Below are 21,756 nucleotides of genomic sequence, written 5' to 3'. Positions count from 1 at the left end.
GTGGACTAAAAGCAGCTGCTGACTTAATTATCTCAAAATTTAGTTAAGAAATTTTACGGTTGTCAGGAGTTGAATGGAAAGGGAATTAATGATGACCCCGGTCCCGTGATGATATTGACCTTTTGGTACAGAGAGTATTTTTTTTTTTTCAGTAGTTGGTTATTTGCTCTACTGAATGCATTCATATCATTTATTCAATCAATTAATCTTTACTATCAAAATAAGTCATTAGGTCTGAAGTACATCAAATTACTGATGTAGGCATGCCCTGCAGAAACAATGACCATCAACGTTATGAGTGCATTACTTAATAGATGTTAGTGTAAGGCCTTTTTCCATGGGTCTACATAGTTCACACAGATTCAGTGTTGACTGAACATCACTCAGTGACATATGTTGCAAAATGAATATGATATTTAGTTAAAGTGTATATGTTTGGGGATCTGTTCAGAGCTTATGAGCAGCAGGCGTTCAACCAGCGGTGAGAATTTTCACTGATGAAAGAGATACTAGTTTTCTAGTTGCCAGCTTTTCCAGCAACTTCTTGTCAATAGTCATCGTTCATACTGTGCTTTCTAGCAGCATGTGCAGGAAGCACTGTGGGAGTTTTGGGGGCTGGAGTGGTTTTAAGTGAGTGTCGGCACATCCTTGCCCAGAAAAAGAGGTTGCAGCAAAGTGCAGTATTCTGACCCGCTTAGATAGATAACTTCCTATCTTTGGTATGATATGATCAACTCAATTTGAATGTGCTTAGTTATATATGTATTATTAAAACTGAGTTTGACTGTATGGCACTGTTTTTGAATCATCTTAGCTCGATTTAGAATGAATTTGACCCAGATGGGATATATATATATATATATATTAATCTTATTTCTCTGTCTTCCTAAACTGTTAGTCCTGACATTGCTCATCCTAACAAAGTATTTGTTGTTGTTGTTTTTCCATTCAACGTAAAGCTATTCTGTGGTCCATAGAAAACGTTCTACAGTGTTAAAGCTTTGACATTTCTTAGTGCTTTGTTCGGGAGCTAAACATACCTTATCAGCAAGTGTGTAACTTTATCAGAATGTTATAAAAACCCAAGGCTTTACCTCAGTTTGGGCTGTTAAAGAGCAAAGGCAGTCAGCCATCTCGCTTGTGAGTTGTGCCAAACATTGATTTGTGCTTTTTTGTGGAATGTACTGTGAACCAAAGGCTCCAGGGAAGCTTGTTTTGTGCTTCCCTTTGGGCAGTTATACCTTCACTGATAGAGGACCAAAATCTGCAGGTAAATTTCATGTTGCTTGGGCTAGTACAAGCTTGCTGTTGTCTTTTTCTTCTCTCAATTCCTTGCTGGAATCCTTGCAATTGCTTTAAATCTGAACTTCTCATCCCCACTGAAACAGAAATAAACCTAAGTCTGTTGGTTCCATACATGTGGACCAGCATTCACTTATATGTAGGATGCGAAAGGTACAGGTGTAATATATTGGTCAATGTGTTACACTTTTTATTGATTGCTTTGGCGCAGCAGTCAACTCAAAACCCACATTTTTCAAAACAGCTGACACAGAGGCCTAAACAGTGGCAACAATGGTCAAAATTACACATTTTGTTTGCAAAAGGCTCCAACTCTGCCAAAACATTTAAGATATGAACCAAAAGCAAATTTTTCCCTCAAACAACACAACCTGCACACAAATGTTTGAGCTCTTCCCATCATTCATTACACAAGGGGCAACAAAATACAAAACACCGCACTCAATGTGAATCAGTCAAAGACTGTACGCAGCTTACATGTCAGTGTCATTTGTAGTCAAATTTGTAGATATGTTGTGATCCAAATTTTATTGCTTATTCATTCTTTTTTTTCAGATTGTGGCTACAAATGAAATATTCCAACAGAAGATACTAGAGCTGTCTGTCTCTTCTCTCTTGACAAATAGGCCACATGGCCTCACCTTCATCACACTCAATATTTTCCCTTGTGATGCACCTAGGGAAAAATCTTCTTGCATGCCTGATCCATCCTTGACATGCCTCTGCATCTATATCATGGGTAGCAGCAGTCATTGCATTGAGCAAGGGCATCTGCTCATAGGGGCAGTGATCATATACCTTCCATCTCCATGCACTGAAGAATTCCTCTATAGTAATAGATAGAGATGTATATACTGTATAGCAGCAATACCTGCTCTCCCGTTGAAAGACTCTTACAATGGATGCAACCATGTTTCTATTGAGAACAGGTTGGACTCTTTGTCCCGCCCTTCTAAGTGAAAGGCCATGATTTACCATATGATCAATCATAGTTGCCTAAATTCATCTGTAACTTGAGCCCTTCCAGCTACACCTCCACCTCGCACTCAGATTCCTCTTCCTCTGACTCCTCTTCCCCTGATCCATCTACCTCTTACTCTGACTCTCATCTGCCTTAGACCATCCACGCTTGCAAAGAACAACACACAACATGGCACCTTTTATGTAAAGCCTGTAAACTGACAGCAAATTGAAAAATTGTGTAAAGAAGTGTCAATCAGGTGCTTCAGTGATTTCATTCTGATCAAGAAGTTTCTAAGAGCTTGGAACATATGGTTTCTGTTTTGCTACCAGAGCTAAAGCAATGGAGTTTGGACTGCATGAATGACATCTGAGTTAACTGTTTTGCAAAAGGACGGGGAAAATATGTGAAACCAATGAGAATGGGTTAACTCATTTGCAAGAAGTGTCTTTTGCTCTGCTGAGATGGTGATGATGAAGACTGAGAGGTTGCCAGTTTCTTCAAACAGGTCAAAGCAACCAATAAAAATTGTAAAACTATTGCTTCCTTCAGGTTCATAAAAATGAAGGCTGAGTAGAGGAAGTAGGGTCAACATTCGATCAGAAGTTTTTAGGCTGGAAACATGCTTGCGATGTCCAAGAATGTTTCCATCACGTTCATTTTAGGTCATTCCGACCATAGTTCCAATAAGATGCCTATAGTTTGACAATAGCTCAAAGTTTGCCAATACTTCTTTTTTTTTCTTTCACTTCTTTTCTTTCGTAGAAGAAATGTACAGCAGGAGTTTGAGGATAAAACAATAGTAATTATTTACAAAACAAGAGTCCTTGTTGTCTTTCTTCCTCTGGTTGTGGTTTGTGTTGCGTGTTTGGCGCCATCTTTTGAAAGGGAGTTTCATTGTAGCGGACAGCGCACACTGAACCCAGTCAGAGAAATCTGGCCTCCACATGGTCACTGACAGAGTCAGCAGCAGAACCATCTTAAGCAGAAACATGATAAGATTTGCATGACACCATCTTCACACATCAAGAAGACACTAGGCATCAGGCACTAATACGCTAATATGCTAATAGCACTAATACGCTAATATGCTAATAGCATTCACTTCGATCTATGAAATGCTTAAAGTGTAGCTTTTGTCTTTGGAAGCTGATCGGCATCATTTGAACATTTTAACATTTGAAGCCTCAACTGTGTACAACATAGGCTAGCAGCTCATACAACACATGTTCTTACCAGCTGTACTCTGTCTTGCTCCTATTTGTACTCAAGAAAAGTGCTGAAACATTCTTTTGGTGTAGAAATAATGTAAGAGAGAGCTCAATAAGACATGCAGGTGTCTTAGATTTTTTTAGTTGGTATAAAGTTTATATGGTCGATGACTTTCAGAGTGAGGTTTGCTAAAAAGAAAAAAAAGGAATAATATATGAAAAAAAAAGAACACCCCAGGCAGGTCATTCGTAAAGTTTTGGAGAAGTCTGAAGCAGAGTTGGATGATAAAACAATTTGCCAACCTTCATATAATTTACAGAGCAATTTTTAGTCATCATACAAAAATGGATCACGGTCTGTCTCCTGAAAAGACAGACTAGGTGAGGAGAACATCGAGACGAAAAGCTGCAGCCAAAGCCAGAAAAAAAAAAACATTGTCTGTCATTTCCCTTACAAAACTTATGGAAACGTGCAATTTGGACTTCTTAAGGCTTCTTCTCCCCAAACGTGGATGAAGGTGGTCTTGTCAGATGAGACCAATGTTGAACACAGTTGAGTCCTGGAAAAAAGAGAAACCTGCTGAAAGGCTAAGACTGAGGCAGGGATTCACCTTTCAGCTGGACAGCGATCCTAAACATACAGCCAGAGCTACAATGGAACGGATGAGATCACAACATATTCATTTGTTAGAATGGCCTGGTCAAAACCTGTGTAAAGACCTGAAAATCGATGTCCTACTCAGACTTGGGTTACAGAGGAAAGTTCAATGTCTAGATGTCCAAAGCTGGTAGAGACATAGCCCAAAAGCCCGGCTGCTGTCCTTGTAGCAAAAGCTGGTTCAACAAACCGTTGACTCAGGAGGGCTAAACACAAATGCACGCCACACTTTTCAGATTATTTCTAAATAATACAAAAACAAAAAACTTTCACCTTATTTTTATGCACAACCTTTGGGTTGGTATTTCACATCCAATCCCAATAAAATTCAAACACGTTTGTGATCGTAATCTGATAAAACCAGAAAAGGTACAAGGGATGTGAATAGTTTTGCGAGGCGCTTTAGTTATAGTTACGTTTAGTATTTCAGCACCTCGTCTATCATTGATTTAGTCATTTAAATCAACCCAACAAATCTGAGCCTTGAGCCTCAGTTTATATTTGCTCATCCCATCATCCAGAGCCTCTTCACCTCTATTGTCATCCTGTGTTGAAGTGCCACAGAGTGCACTTTTATTTCCACTCTCAGTCAGACAGGTAGCTCTAAGTAGCATTGTTAAATGTCTCAATAAGTGCTTGTAAGCATCTTAACCTGCATTCTGCCCCGTTCTGAGTGCAACTCGGTGTCATCAGGCCGGGCGAAAGCTTTACATGCAAACCCCGAGCGAACTGGGTGCACTACTGCTCATAAATAGGTAAACACAGAGGGAACAAAGGCTGAGGATAAGGGGGAGGACTATTATTTGAGTAAACAGAAGTCTGATAACGAGCAGGAGGGGATGAAAGTGATGGTGGATGTTCTGGATGAGTAATGCAGGCTCTGCTCGGCGAAGTGTCCTGTGTGCAGATGAGCAGGGATTGTTGCACGGACCTCTAAAACTGTTGCTTCAACACAAGCGTCAGGTTTTGCTGCTACAGGCTGCTGCTGCTGACTCAGACAGCGGCGCACTGTCAGGTCTGCTCGTTTAGGAGGACTCTTGTTGAATATGGCAGAGCCAACGGTGAAGTGCTTACATATGGCCATCTTTATCATTTCATTGTAAAAAATGTCAAAAGAATTACATTAATCTCTTTATGGTAATTAGTAGGACTTCCATTACTGCCAGTTATTGCTGAAATTGTTACCTTGTCTTATTTTTCAATTAATTTGCAAGGAGATTGCTTGCTTCATCACCATGATTAAAGTTCTCTGTACGCTGACTTGTATTCCTGCCTCTATTATTCTGTTTTGTTATAGTTTTAGTTTTCTTATTTTATTCAATGGTTTTTCTTCTTGGGATACAGCAGAAGTTCCTTCTAGGTCTTTTATTTTCTATTCTAGTTCCAATTGCTTTTATATGATGAATAGGAAATCATTTTGCTGCCACAACGCTTGCCGCCTCCCAGAGGACAGCAGAAGAGATATTAGGCTGATTATTTATTGTCAAACAAATCTGTCCACTCTCTCTCTCAGAGAACCCGGTAAATTCCCCTCTTCAGGTAATGACTCGTTAACCGCCAAGCTTTTACGTGTCATGTTAACGTTTTTTTTTTTTTCCCATCGGCTGGTGGTGGGTTTTAAGAAGGAATTCTCTTTCCTTTTAACGAGAGATGCTGTCGTGGCCGGATTATGTTTTCATTTCGGTTATCTACATCGCTGACAGGAAGTATTGGCCCCCCTTAAACATGTGCTGCTTTCTCAGTTCCGTCACAATCAGATGTTTCAGTTTATAAATGACATGTTAATATTGTGGAATTTGGTCCACTCACTGTGTTTGTTCAGTAACACTGTAGAGTTGTCAGGTCTTGGCACAGCGTTTCATTCAGATTTAGGCCCACGCTTTGGCCCAGATGAACCTCTCTCTTTCTATCTTTGAAGCATTTAGACGTAGACTTGCTGGTGTGCTCTGGGTCAATGTTTAGCAGCCTAAGCCAAGTATGTCTGAGCGTCATGTCACAACCTGATGGCCGGGTTTGCTCCTTCAGGATGTTCTGCTAGAGAGACGAGTTCTTGGCTCCATCAGTTACGGCAAGTTGTCCAGGTGATCCCCCGACCATCACACTCCCACCTTCATGTTGACGGTCAGGATGATGTTCTTCCTCTGAGACGCTGTCTTAGTTCTACACACCAGGAAGGGACCCTCACCTTCCCAAATGTTCCACTTATGTCTCAACAGTCCGTAGAATATTTTCCCTTAAAGCAAAGAAATCTGTAAGGAGGGAAGTAGTTTTTAAGCATCTGAAATGGCCGAGTGGCCGTCCTGGTCCAGACTGCTGGTGCAGACGTGTTTCTTGTCCGCTTCATATGAGCAGAACAACATCCCGAGCATGTTCCTGGCTTGTTGTCGCCAGAGCAGATGGAATCCGGGACCGTTCGCCCATAGAGAGTACAACACGCGTATCATGTGAGCGGTTGTTATGGGGATAATGCTAAAAAGGGGGCAGATGGCTTTGGGGGGGATATTAGTGGCTGGCGGGTTATTTTTAGGCTCACTGCCGCACACCTCAACCTTTTAAAGCACATCCTCCGCCTCCATCAGAGCATTCATCAGTGACCCTGCACCGCCAGCAGCCACAGGCGGGGAGGAGCTGTTAGACCCCAATGACCCGGTCACTGCTTTTTGTCAGAATCCATCGTGCAGGAAAAGTTCTCGTTAGTGCTTTTTGCTCGCACCCCAGATCAACTTGTAAGGGAACCTTTTATTTCTCTGCTTTCAAGCTCAAAGAAACAATCAAATTTCCTTTCAGAGCTTCAATTTTCAGCCTCAGTGAGTGGAGTTTTGGACACAAGGTACTTCTATTACTAGTGTGTTCAGATATTTGTTTAGAGCCACTCGTTACTTAGATTAATGTTATAGTAAAAATATAACTTATTGTATTTAAATACAACAAGCAGCCCCATTTCTCAGTTGTCCGGGTCATCGCAACAGCAAACGGGCTTAAATCGGAGGCAACCGGACTTTTGCTCAGTTCTTCTGAAAAGGTTTTGACACCTATCCAGGAGACTTCGTTGATTCTGGAGGCTCGCACTTGAGCTCTTAGAGACATTTTTAAAGAAACACAGATTTTAGCGTCATCAGTCTGAGCAACTCTGAGCCCAGCTTCAGAAGTATAAATGCTTGGATGTGTCAGTGCCTTGCCAAGGCCTGGAACAGGACCCTCACTGGTACCCTCAGATAAGAGGAAAATGATTTGGAACCGCGGATCACGCTGAGCATAAACTGGAAGATGCTGGGACACCATAACCTGACGCCGCCAGATAGATTTGCTTCGCATATCCATCTGGAAACCTTCCGTTGAAGTAATTTTGGGAAGGGGCGAAAATACTGGTTAGCTGATTGGCCTATGTTGGTGATAGACGGGCCAAATAAACCAATCAGATCAACGAAGTATATGACGTACTTGTCAACATGCTTCGTCGTCGCTCGTAACAGAGCGACGACGAAAACACAACCTCAAGCCAAGCTACTCTTGCTGCTGCAGGTAAAGGCTCGTTAGCTCAGCAAAGAAATACTCTGTAATTCCGATAAAACTTGCTCGATAGCCACGCTAACGCTAGTTTTATCGGCTGAAGCCGCCATGTTCTTTAGACTGAACTGTCGCGCTTCCCGTTGCGTCACACCTCAACCCGCCTCAAAGCCAACGCTGATTGGACGTTCGTTTGGTGAACGGCTCCAAATTTTCTTTAACGGAGAGTAGCCAGACTGATCTGCGAGTGAAACCTTGAAGGCTCGCGAGATCAGGATGGTCTCACGAGGCTAGGGACACCAGTCCACAGTAAAGCAAGTGTTAAGTCACTTCGGACCAATAAAGTGGTCCCTGCTCCGAAGGTGGCACCCTTAGACTTGGCGTGATTTTGTAGCGGTCATAATGGACAAGATTAAGACCTCCTTGAGAAAAGTCTGATGATCAGAAGGCAGACCCGATTCAAGCAAAATTAAAAAAAAATGTTGCATTCAAGTTGAGGCCTTCAGATGTGAGAGCTGTGCACCAAATGGAAAGTATGGTGATGGCAGCTTCATGTTCTTGGGCTGTTCTGCTACCGACAGTACTGGTGAACTGCAAAACCAAATGGTAATGGGTCTGTACTTGTACAGCTCTCTATCAAGTCCTGAGGACCTGAAGGTGCTACACACTACATTCAGTCTTTCACACATTCATTCACACGCTGTCGATGGTAAGCTGCACTGTAGCCACGGCCACCCTGAGGCAGACTGACAGAAGAGGGACTGCCAGACAGGGCGCTACTGACAGCAGGCAGAGCAGGTGAAATGTGAATGTGGGGTTTAGGTTGATGAACTACAGGATGAGCTCCTAGCTCCTGTGCCACTGTGCCCTGATGGATTCAAAGGAGCTCAACAGTGTGAAGGTAGAAACAGGGACACTGCCTGGTTCAAAACTGGTCTTGGAATGGACAGTAGGATCCAGGAATGGCCCTATTACCAACTATATTCAACCTTTATCTAAATCTGTGAGAGTAAATGAACCAATTCTAAAGCAGTCTACCAGTTTTGTCAGATATCTGCAATATTAATGCCAGGAGCGTGTTGATGGCTACAGAAATTATGCTGTGGAGATGCCACTTTCTAAATATCACTGGCCATGCATTTATGTATTTGGACCTACTGTATATTCACTCAGCTCCTATCTTTAAAAGTCCTTGAAGATGGCCAACTTCTTGATTCTTTTTACATAATAATATTCCCATATTTTACATCTCTGTAAACCACATCTACATAGATGTAGTCTTTCTAGCATTGTTCCCATATATACACACATGAATCCGTCCATCTCAGGCAGTCGGTTCGTAGCAGTCATCACCCTGTAGCTTTTTCTAAGTGCTTCAGTCAGAAATACAGCCCTACATGAAGCTGGGCATGACATCTTTATTTGCATGGACCTGATTTGTCCACTCATCTGGCACACTGTGCAATATTCAGGAGCGACTCCTAAAGAGCTGAAGCGACAGCCGTAGTGACACGCGGCATTATCTTGTAAACAGGAACCAATCAGCATGTGCCGGTCGGTTTTCCACCTCCAGTGGTTCTTCTGATAGAGGTGCCGGACCATGTATAAACCCTGAGTTGTAGTTCCAGCACCGGCTTTCATACTTACAGGGGAGAGGGGCAGGTGTCATAACCCCACCCCCAACCCCCCCGGTTGCTGTGGTGACGCCCGCTGCAGCTCTTTACCTCTGCAGGTTCTGGTCAGAGAGCTGTGTATGCTAACATGAAGCCAGGTCCTCGTGTTACATAACATGTCGACGGAGCCGCACATACCTGTTGACATGTGCAAAGAAGGAATGAAACGCTGCAGCTCAACCCGTTCCTCAGACCGAAGCAGAAAGGCATTAAAATGGAGCTGTGTGGATCCCCGAGGCGTGTCACCCGCACGCGCTCTCTCTTCTGTACCTGTTGCTCAGACAGCGCTTAGTGGAGCAGGAGTTTTGAGGCATTCATGATCCTCAGCCACCATCATGCTGATGACTGCATTTGCGGTCACAGTCAATGAATTGGTCCCTATGAGGCCCGTTTCTCAGATTAAAAGCAACTTTTGAAAATAACCTTTTGTTATTAGATTTTAAACATTTAGCATCTTCATCAAGCCCGCTTTTCTGTATTAAAATATTCTAATCATAAATATTCTATTTTCATTAACTATAAGGGAAAAATCACCATAACTGGCAGAATATAACGGCTTGAAAACACCGGTCTATTTAGTTGATCTGTATAATGTGTCTCAGTGGGCAGAATTACTGAAATAAATAGACTTTTATTTCCATCCATCCATCCATTTTCCATACCGCTTAATCCCTCATGGGGGTCGCGGGGGGTGCTGGTGCCTATCTCGAGAGGCGGGGTTCACCCTGGACAGGTCAGACTTTTAATTAATTGTTTAATTTGTAGAAAGGATCTGTATATTCATCTAACCTTTCAAAACATTTGTGACATCATAACCACTGTTTTCTCTTAAATTTGAGGGATTTTAGGTGAAAGATCAGCATAATTCGGTAAGTGGAAGGAAAAGACTTTGATGGGAAGATGGATGTAGTTAAATCCAGGTCAGTCCTGGAACAGTTCAACAGAAAAAAATAAAATAATCATGGCAGGATGCTTTTCTTCAGGCAGGAAGGGGAGGCTGATCAGAGAGGATGAATATGTGAGTGGAGACTAGATACAGGACAATCCCAGAGGAAGACCTGCTTGGATCTAGGGAGGAGGTTCACCTTCTAGCAGGAAAAAACTCTAACCATACAGCTGGGTTACAATAGAATGGTTTAGATCAACCCGTACTCATGCGTTAGGACGGCCTAGTCCAAGTCCAGACCTAAATCCGATTTAAAATCTGTGGAAACACTTGAAGATTGATTCTCACCAACACTCTCCATCCAATCTGAATGTTCTTGAGCTGCTTTGCTAAGCAGAGTGGGCACAGTGGCAGTCTCTATAAGGTAGAGACACACCCCTGAAGCCCTGCAGCCTGTAATTGCAGTGAAAGTAAAGTCCTGACTCTGGGGACATTTTTGTTCCACCTGACAGATATGCCCTACGTTGTGTTGGTGTAGCACTAGCATCCCAGTAAAACATGGGATGTGATGCAGTCGGCACGGTGGGTCCTGACCGCATCCCATTTGAAGCCTGCGGGATACGAGCGGCGCCTGTTCTGCCTGCAGACGAGCAGTTCGCCTCCACACGTGGACTCACAGAGTCACACAGAGACTTCCTGACACTCGGCTGAGCGCAACCAGGAACACGCAGCAGATGTTTCTAAAGCAGTCTCCATCTTCCGGGTCCTCTCGGGGTACTTTAACACATGTTCGCTGAGACGCTGAGCCAACAGCCTTGATCTGCCTAATCCAGCCTGCTTTCACTTGTGATGGCTCCATAACAAAATGAGGTTCGCTTCCCTCTCCACTTTTCCTTGAACTGAATACATTTTTAACACGGTTGCCCCCTTGTACTTGTCAGCGGACACCACTGGTCATCCTGATCAGCTGGTCTCCTCCGCGGCGCAGCACCTTCTCTGGGATAGTAGAGCGAGAAACTCTGGCGCGAGTGCTCCAGGCTGTGGGTGGGTGTGACTGAGCTGCTTGTGTGTGGGAGTTCATCAGCAGACTAACCATCATCTTTTGTTCACTTTTAATGTGGGAAAAAAAAATGCATTCCCACATTTAGAACCAATGTAGGCTACCTATAATTTGCACATCTCCTAGCAACAGGACTTTGAACAAACTAAATATATCTACGTGCCAAGGTGTCACTAGAGGCTCGGTGCTGCCTGCTCTGGAGCGCTTGTTTCGTGCACGTCGTGGACATCCCGATTTCTTCATGTTCTGTCAAGCAGAGGTCCACAGCTGGGATTTCATTTCGCCGACCGGCTCTGCTGCACATGAAGAAGTCAATGATGTCATTATAAGGAAGCAGACAACAGCAGAAGCAGGTGATGATGACGCTGCCGGGCACCGCTGGTGAATTAATTAACAAAGTTTTTATTTTTACACCTTGCATCCAAAAGGGCTGCGAAATAACAAGTGTGAATAGCAGCAGACAGCTTTGAGATCTGAATATATCTGCGGCAGCAGCCGGGGCGGGTCTAAAACAGGTCTGGCACGCGGCGCGGTTGGATCCCGGTCAGGTGTTAGCAAAATTATTTCCAGCATGGACACGTTCTTCAGAAAGAGATCTGTTCATCTCGGCCCGATGAGGATGTCTGAAAGGAAAGATGACAGCAGTGCTGAGTACCCATCATGATTTAATAGCTTTTAAAACCACATTTAGCAGCAAAAAAAAACTGAAGTAGTCATTTTCTTAATGACTTTATCAGTCTCTCAAATTGTTTTTCATGGAATTTTGTGCCGCTCTACAGCGTTATGACTATACGGGGATTTGGCACACAGCCGTTTGTTTTCAGACGGCTCTCTCAGGCTCCCAACTTCATACTAGCTTTTTAATCAGGTTGGAGATCTGGATGGTTTGACTACCATCACAGCAACCTGCTTGGTTTCTTTTTCCATCTTTCTGTTCTATATTTGCCCTCCTCGACTGTGACCGACGGTTGCCGTGTGGTCTTTGCCTCGGTACGTTGTTTGGTTTAGGCCAAAGACTGTTGCAGTGCATCATGGGCAAAAGTGGTCTTGGGCTTTATCTGTGCTAAAGACAATGTTCCAGAAGTCTTGTGGTTCATCTCAATGCAGTCTCGCAAACCTAAGTCTTGCTGCCATGTTCCTTTTAGACTGAGGAGTTTTTCTTTGGCCACCCTGTTCAACCAGCCATACGTCGTTGGTCTTTTTCTAACTGTGCTGTCGTGAACTTTTAACATTTCACATGGTACCTGTGGCATCTGAGATGGAGCTCCTGAGCTTTTATCTTTTGCAGTGTCTGCACATTGCACAGTCTGACTCTGGTGTGAACTTGCCGGGACGTCCACCCGTGCAGAGGTCAGCAGCTGTCTTAAATGTTCTCCCCCCTTGAAGAATATAACTCACCGTACAAAAAGATGAACTTCAAATTGTGGGGGAGATTTTAATAAAGCGACGATGTTGTCTTTGCTTCTCGGCACCCAATGTTCCTGAGCAACAATCTGCTAAAACCTGACTTTGTGCTCACACAAATCCTCCCAAAGCTTAGTGTTTCACACACAGCTCTTACATGTTGGCTTGGCTTTTAGTTAACAAATTACGACCTGGTTGAATCTGTTGGGGGATGAGGTTGAAATTAGATGCAAGTAATTTCAGATTCTTGTAAAAGCCGGGTGATTTTAATTTTGTTCTGATGCATAAAACCATAGAAGTGACACAATGTGTACTTGCTTTTACCTTGACTGTAGGTAACAGTGAGCAGTAAGTATGTGTAGATGTGTGATTTGGTGGTTACTAAAACAAACATGAAGATGATCCGGTCCCAAGACACCTTCAATGAATGTTCATGCCTGCATTAAATCTATTGTGTGTGGCAGGAAGACAGCCCTGTTCATCACCCTGAACACTTCACCCACATCAGGAGACAGAGGGGGGGCAGCATGATGCTATGGGGATGCTTTTCCTCAGCAGGGACAGTAAAGCTGGTCAGAAGTGGTGAAAAGATGGAGCTAAATCCAGGGCTATCCTGGAAGGAAACCTGTTAAAGGCTGTAAAAGACTTGAGACCGGGGTGGAGGTTCACCTTCCAGAAGAACCTTTACGTACAGCCAGGGCTAGGCCGGAATGGTCAAAGAGCCGACACTAATTTAACCCAGTGCAAAACGTAAACCTTGTGGTTACTCGGCTGATTTCCAAAGAACTGACAAAGATTTGAATCTTTGGTAGTGCAGAGCAGGCACAAACATTACCTAAGACTTGCAGGTGTGTTTGTCGCCTGAAGTGGGATTATGTTTGGCTGCAAACAAAAGCACATCTCATTCAAAGATTTTTGTAAATTTAAAACTATTTTTTGTACAAATTTATTTACATTTTTTTTTACAATTTTTCTTTTACTAAAAAAATTATACGCTTCATTGGGGTGGCCTGTCCCCTGACATCCCAGTAAGCTACATTAAGGTCCGTCGCTGTAAAGTGACAAATTGGGTCTATGAATTTTTTAAGTAAATTATTGCAGTTAAATCTGGACTTTGACCCAGTTTGTAAAACGGTGAACAAAGCATTTTTTAGGAAAATGGAAAGCTTGTGTCCTGTGTGAACTAAGAAGACTCCTCAGCGTTGCTTCTGGTTGACTGAGCAGTGAAGTCGATCCGGACGTGAAGCTCAATGTCATCCTCGTGTGGCCCCAGCCTCCTAGAGGGGGGGGGGGGCTCTCGTCCGCTGTGACGGCGCGGCCTTCCTGCCCACAGCCCATCCTCTCTGTCCTGCTGGACAGTCGCTCCTTCTCCAAACCCCCAACCCTGGCCGCCCCCGCCGCTGTGCGCAACAGATCGGCTCACCAGCGGCACCAAACGCAGCCCGACTCTTTCATCAGGCTGTCACAGCGGCTCTGACTCACAGTGTTTATCGCAGCCGCGGGCGTGACACTAGAAAGCATATACCAGCCGGGTCTGTGTTTCTGCGGCTGAGCGTGTGCCACTGAGAAACTAAAAAGAGCCATTACTGGGTGATCGTGGCCGCTGTGTCCGTATGTTTGGGTTCAGACTTCTGAACCTGCTGGGAGCACGCGGCGCTGACGTCACCGCGCTGCTTGTTCAAAGCAGATCGTTGCCTCTCAATCGGCACCGGAGCCAAGCAGGGGCCGCGTCAGGTGTCGGTGGCATACATCAGTGAAATTGAATTGAACTCGCTCTCCGTTTCCTGATTGGCTGTGACAGCAGGCAGGGTTGATCTACTTGACACCAGACAAGTGCATTTGTGGGTGCCTGCGTGTTTGTTTGTTTGTGTGTGTTTGACACCGTTTTTCCAACCATCTCCTCTCGTCTTTTCTAGGCAGAAATTATTCATGCATGACATTAAAAGGAGGGAAATCCGTTTTACTACTCGGGGTTAAGCACTCTCTCTATGCCGGCAGCAATAAAATCTATATTTTGAAAGTGAGAGGCTGATTCTGGTCAGCGGGTGAACACATCCTGCAGATGTGTCGGTTTCACTCAGAGACCTGTACTCTTGTCTCGTCAGCTCTGAACGTTTCCTCTCTTCTGTCTCCAGATGTGCTGGTGAACGGGAAGCCGTGCGACTGCGACGTCGTAGCAGACTGCAAAGCGGGCGACGCCGTGACTCTGGAGGTTAAACTGACCAACCTGAGCAAGAACCCAGTGGGCCCGCTGACTTTGACCGTGATGCCCTATCAGGACTTCCAGAACGGCGTCCAAAACTACGACCTGGACGAAGCGGTCGCCTTTGTCGGCTCCAACACCTTCTTCATCGACACGGTCAGTAAAAGCTGGAACGTCTGTCCGTCCCAGACCCAACCAGGGGAAGCTTGGTTTGGTACAGCCGCAGCGCTTTGCAAAAATGTTAATACCTGTTGAAGTGTTTCACATTTTGTCACGTATGACTAAGAACCTTCAGTTTATCTTATTCAGATTTTAGATGATGGACCGACGCAAATTAGGCATAACGTACCAGAAAGTTAAAGTTAATTTGTGATTTGGACAATTTTTTGATATAGGTAAACTGATGCATTCCTTAAACCTTTGTTTAACCAGGATATAGTCCCATTGAGAATAAAAAAAAAACTTTTTCAAGGGAGCAACATATAAAGGCAGCAACAAATAAAAACTAAAAAAAAAACTATCTATGAAGAACAGGTACATGTTGTTAAATCAGCTTTGAGAACTTGAGTTTGGAAGAAAAAGCACTTAATGACATGAGTTAACGTAATTTCAACGTTTTCTTCAGAGAGCGCTGAGTGAACAAACGCCTTCCTGCCCATTTCAGTTCGAGCAAAGAGGACGGAAAGAAGCAGCAAGCTGTGTGAGCGAAAGTTCTGCTAGTCGACATTTCTCAGTGCGATGGCAGTACAGAATTAGGGAGGCAGAAGTGATGCCTTGTAAAGAAAAGATAGCCAGCCAGACCAGGCCATCCCACCCGTGAATATAAAGCACAGTGATGCGTTGACATTTTGCTGTATGTGATGAAGCCCAGAGAAGAGAGATGGACAGACTCAAGCATCCTAAGACATCGTGACGAAGCAGCCATGAGCTCTCCATGGTCCAATACAGATAGAAATGTTACAGTGGCAAGCCACTTTTTAGCAACGTATGAAAAACACTGCTTATGATGAAAAAAATAGCAACTTTAATTTCAGCCTTTTTTTACAACTTTTTTCACATGGGGTTTAAAAGCGAGGGAGTTAGATCTTCACGTCTAATGTTTTATGAGCACAATATCAGATCTTGGTCTGACACGGCTTCTTTATCCAGTAGTGTTTGAGATCTTCGTACAGATTAGAAATGGCAGCCTGTGATTGGCTGAGGGCGATGGTAGAAGCAGGAAATGGCTTTGTTCTATAAATGTCCGAGGGAAAACTGTTTGTCATTGTTAATATCCCAGAGACTAGACTTGTGTGGAATCCGTAACCTGGATTAGTGTAATAGAAGACCCAAAAACCACTCTCTTGGTAAAAATCATTGTCTGGCTCCTTCCATCTGAATTCCACACTAGTTTTCAAACTTTTATAAAAAATTCTGTCTGTTTGTTGTTCTGGTTTGTTCAGGATGAGTCACCACACACATTGATATATATAATACTGGATAAGACACAGAAGACTACAGCATGACACACAGGCGCCATTGATATGCATTGAGTCAGGGCTGCTGCAGAAGCAGAAATGGCATCACAAGTACGCAAAACTGGTTCTTTTTAAAGGCCAGTAAACTTTTATAAGTAAAATGACATGTTGCTTCGACTGTTTGACTTGAAGTCTAATTGACATGAAATGTAATTTGCGAGAAATTCTAGGAAAAATAAGCGATGCCTTTAAAAAGTAGTACAGTGTTCAAAACACTGAAATGAAACATTTAATTGGTTAAATAAAATAATACAAGGGTGTCAATCTTAATTTAAAGTCATTTAATAGTGGAGTTTGTGAAGGGTACACACAATGTGAATTTCTGGACATTTTAGCATTTAATAAATAGGTTTTAGGCTAGTTGTGCTGGATAGGCTATTGTAGCATTCTGACACTAGTGTTTGTCTAACTGGCTACATTACGAACAAATATAAATTTACATTGATTGATTGGTTATTTTGAAAAAAAAAAAAAATTAAGCAGGACCCAAACCGAGCTTTTGATTTTGCCCTGCGGTGATAGCTTAGCCAGCCAGGTCTCTGGGAGCCCGGTGACACACCGGGAAATGTCCTGATGGCCAGTCCGCCCTGAAACCCTCTTTTATTAGCTTATATCAGTTTAGAAATGTCAGCATCAAGGCCAGGAACCAACAAACTGTGATGTAATAATGCATCTTGAGCTGTTAAACAACAAACTGATGGCATGGCGACTTTTATAGCACAGTAGGTATACCTGTCAACACTATAACTGCACAGTTCCTTCACTGCTGTTGGATTTATGTTTTGGGAGAGTACATGTTTCTATGTTTCATAACATCTGGAATTTTCTCAGCTTTAATTTGAGCCATATTTTATAAAAACAGGTAGGAAGTAATTAATTATGGGTGCTATGACCGTCTTTTTGACAGATGTGTGCTCTTTTGGCATTAGAATAGACTCATCACTGGCAATGGCACCTGTGTGCTTATGGCATTGTCTGTAGAGGTGAATTGGATGTGCTGTCCAGTAATATCAGTGGCCAAACATAGCATTTGCAAGAAAGTCAAAATGTCAATTTTGGTCTCCTCTGAGCGGAGTACATTCTTCCATTTGTTTACCATGACCCTAACATGGCTTATGGCAATCTACAAATTTGTCTTGTTATAGCTATCGTTCAACAATGGCCTTCTTCTGATTAATAATCTTCCTGCACGACCTGTCAGTTTCAGTGGCCGGCAATCTCTTGGTCGATCTACAGTTTCACCATACTTTGTTTTCAGATAAACAGAGATCACTGAGATATTTAAGTCTTTGGTTTTTATCATATAATCTAATGCCACGTTAAAGGGGACATATCATGCTTTTCAGTTCTTCCTTTTCACTGTTCTGAGGTGCAGCTCAGAGCAACTTGTTTTGGTGAATCTAAAGGAGTCACTTCACTCCCCGTCCCCCCTCCAGGTCACAGAGCGTTCTACTCCACACTCCATTTTTGGAGTATGCTGGGGGACGGCGTCATGATCAACTGATGACTTTTACTCTTGTAGCTTCAACATCCATCAGTTTGGACTAAAAAAAAATCACTGAGATGAATAAAAATGGCAGATTTGAGAAACTGGTTTGCTGGAAGTCCATGTCCGTGTTTAGCAGTTTTGCATCAAATACTGTGGACATAATTGTTCAAAACTTTTAATAGAAAACAGAGAAAACTGAAATGCTCAAAAATGATCACCCAAACAGAATATAAACATTTCTACGCAGCTCCCGGACAGACTACATTCAACTTTTCTTTACTCCTGGAGACTGAGATTACACAACACTATTTAAAGGCTAAAAAAGTGGATTTTGCATATGTCTCCTTTAAAGCTGTACACGTCCAGGCCTGTTTGCTGTGTTCCTTGGTCTTAATCATTGTTTGTTCCCTAATCTTTTTTAACAAACTTCTAAGGCCTTTACAGAACTGTTTGATTTATAGTGTGATCAAAAGACACCCAGGTGGACTCTTTTTACAAAGTATGTGACTTCTGAACAGCAGTTGTTTGCACTGGATTATTTTAGGGGCATCATAAAAAATGTGGCTTCAAATAAATGCATGATTCACTTTTCAGATTTTTATTAGTAAAGGAAATGTGAAAAATATACCTAATTGTCATTACACTTAACAGTTACACACTACCTCAGGTTGATCAGTCACAAACAATCCCAATAAAATCCATCAATACTTTGGCAGGCCACCATCTACATTACCCTTATTCTAGCTGATAATGGAATAAAAGTAAATTTCCTTTAGATGTTGTCATAAGTCAGTCTAGTATAAGTCTAAAAGTAAACATGATGATCCAAACTGAAGGTCAATGTTTAAGGGACAGGCACAGAGCAGAAATATAAAAGCTCTTATCTTCCCCCGTCAGGAAGAAACTGATTCATGGTTGGTTGATACTACACTATTAATGACTTTTCAAAGGATCAAACATCCCCCGGCTCCACCTTGGCTCATCAGACCATCTCTCTGTTATGCTAATTCCTAATTCCTGCATACAGGGCGCTGGTTATCAGAGGAAAAACCCACAGTAAAGCAAGTGAGGGTCTGACCTGCAGACCCTGTGTCAGCATTATAGGACTGTTTTGAGTGCTCAGACTGGAACATGCTCAGGGAGGCTGACACTGAGAGCCAACATACCAATGTGGAGGATTATGCTGTTCCTGTATCCAGAAGTGTATAGTGAATGTCTCTTCGACCATGGTTGTCACCACATGGGCAAATCAGAAACCTTGGATGACCAGTGCGGTAAACACAATGTTGAGCATGCAAAATGCAGCGTTCAGGTGTGGAGACAGAGAGGTACTCGTATCAACTAGAGCCAACCTGAACTGGGCCATTGGAACAGCAGAGTGGGCCTATAGGCACAATTCCAAGGATTCTTCCTTGACCCGACAAACCCAAGACGGATGTGGTGAGGTACCCAGACCATCACAGGCCTGCTTCTTTACCCTGTGAGGACAACTCAGACGTTCTCAACACACTGAGTAATTACTTTGGTCGGTTTGAAGATCTCAATACCCCTGTGAGGAAATCCACACCTCACCAACACAAACCGGTCGCTCAGACTTAAGACATCTAATGTCCGTAACATTGAGAAGACTCGATGCACGGAAAGCAGCGGGCTTTGAGGGTGCTCAAAGACTCGTGGACATATTTAACACTTTGCTGGCCCATGCTGTCATCCCATCCTGTTTCAAGACTGTAACCATCACACCAGTGCCCAAAAAAAAACCCCTCAGTTTCATCACTGAATGATTACCACCTCATCACACTCGAGAGGCCAGCGAAGGACCACGTCATCTCCACTGCAGTGTCTGCACTTTCTGCGTCGGAGAACAGGGAACCTCCCTCCTCCCATCCTCATCACTTTCTACAGTGGGACAATAGAGAGCATACTGACCAGCTACATCACTGACTTACATTTATAAGGTTTCTCTTGTCTTCTGTTTTTACTCTGAGCCTTGCGACAAAATTTCACCCAAATGTACGCCGTGAATGCAAAGCTCAATGACAATAATGTCTAAGTCTAAAGGACCAAATTTTCTTTTGCTGCGTCATTCCCTCCTGTCTTGTTGTCTGACTCTTCCGTTTACATTTGTCTGAGTGACAAATCTAAGCTGCCAGGGGAGTGACTTTGAATGAGCAGTATGAGGAATCAGTATGATTGGATGAAGAATGACACAAAAAGCACTGATTGACCATGGCCGTAGAGAACTGCGTCAGGGGAGAATCTCTGAATAAGCATGAAGACAAAAGTTTGAAAGCATACATACATCTGTCTGGCATCCTTGCCATTAAAAAATTACTTACTCAAAAATCACCTGAAATAAACACACAATGAAATGGGAATGCTGAAAAATCTGAAGTCAGACACATTTTGATGAGAGAACAGATGTAATAATTACTTTTTATTTCAATATTTTTGATGGGGGTGGCACCTGAGGGCCCCTTATTGACAATCCCAGTTACTACCTGGAGCCAATGTTGGCACTGATGTTCAAAATGAATGAAGCATGTTCACATGTCCAGACGCCAGTAAAGCAGTGTACATTTGGTGACTCAAAAGAGAGAATGTGTTTTTGTTAAGGGGATAGATCAGTCTGTGAAAAAAAAGAGAAACCAGTTGGTGTCTATAGAGCAAAACAGACCTTTGTCAGCAATGAAAACCTGGAAGATCTCTGAAAAACCACCGACTCCAACATTCCTTAAACTGTGTTGCCTCAAAATAAGAGAATCTTACCACAGAAAGAATCCAAGAAGTGAGACTTTGTAAGTATATGAAAGACAAAAAATCTTTTGTGAGTTTAGAACAAACAACAGATGATTAAAAAAGACTGTTGGCACTAAAACAAAGAGCTTAGGACCTAAAAAAATTTAGAAAAAAATTAAGAATTAGGCAAGACAGATTTAGTTTAGTAATTGTTCTTACCTTTTTTCATTTTTTTTTTCACCTAAAGCAACATGTCACTCACCTGTTGCTGAGTGTTTACCCAGCTTACTAACAAATGACAGCAGAGCGCTCACTCACAGTTTTTATTCCTGCCTCCTTTCTGTTGCAGGTTAAACCCAAAGAAAGCTCAGTCTGTGAGGGCGCCCTGCTGTTCCTCTACACCGGAGATTTCTACCTTAACATGAAGGTCCAGGATGACAGCACTCCACGAGAGCTTCCTCTGGCCTGGTTTACTCTGCCATGTGTGCACATCAGGGCCCTGGACACTCCTCTGCAGGCGGGGGCCTAGGGGCTCCAGGGGCCTTAGTGTCCGTAGGATTATACAGCCGCATGAAGTGTAGCAGTGTAAATATAGCAGCCTGAATCACAGGTAAATGTAACTTTGGTGAATGGTTCTGCTGTGTCACAGTGTCAGCTCTGTTTGACCAAACCAGCACAAACTGCTCACAGACAGCAGAGTACATTTTTCTAGGTTTAACTGTGACATGAAATTATTTACTGATAATCAAGCCACACAGACTTTGCTTTTCATTACAGGAAATAGGAATTAGCTTCACTTTGTAAGCTCTGGTTTAACCCAATTTGCATTTAATTGTAAGTTTGTGAGTCAAGTTTCTGCATGGGACCCTACGGTATAGTGTGGCAAGATATAAATTGTTGGACTGGTATTGTCTCTGTGAAACTGCTGTAATTTCTTTTTTCTCAGGCGCTAGCTGCATTCTTACACAATTTTTTTTTTTTTTGTATACTTTATGCAAAATCCTACGACAGCAAGATATTGATTTATTTAATTTTCTGTGCTGACTTTGTTACTCACCTCTGTTTGGGAACCCTGAAATATAGATCGGTTTGACTGGATTGATTATGCTGATGAAGTACTGCTGTAAATAAATGCCTAAAAAGCTA

General features: G+C 42.9%; 1 protein-coding gene across 4 annotated transcripts in view; it reads left to right on the top strand.

The window, feature by feature from the left end:
- trappc9 (trafficking protein particle complex 9) overlaps positions 1-21,756 on the top strand; it is a 270,154-nt gene extending 248,398 nt beyond the window's left edge. For all 4 annotated transcript variants that reach the window (XM_021322125.2, XM_021322124.2, XM_036145568.1 and 1 more), the window contains 2 exons: positions 14,798-15,021; positions 20,960-21,756. In XM_021322125.2, the coding sequence (XP_021177800.2) occupies positions 14,798-15,021; positions 20,960-21,139 (404 nt within the window). In that variant the 3' untranslated portion in view covers positions 21,140-21,756. The remainder of the gene's footprint in view (positions 1-14,797; positions 15,022-20,959) is intronic.

Source organism: Fundulus heteroclitus, chromosome 13 (assembly GCF_011125445.2).
Source record: "Fundulus heteroclitus isolate FHET01 chromosome 13, MU-UCD_Fhet_4.1, whole genome shotgun sequence".
Taxonomy (NCBI): Eukaryota; Metazoa; Chordata; class Actinopteri; order Cyprinodontiformes; family Fundulidae; genus Fundulus; species Fundulus heteroclitus.
Note: the sequence above shows the minus strand (reverse complement) of the source record. Positions and strands in the feature narration are given on the sequence as shown.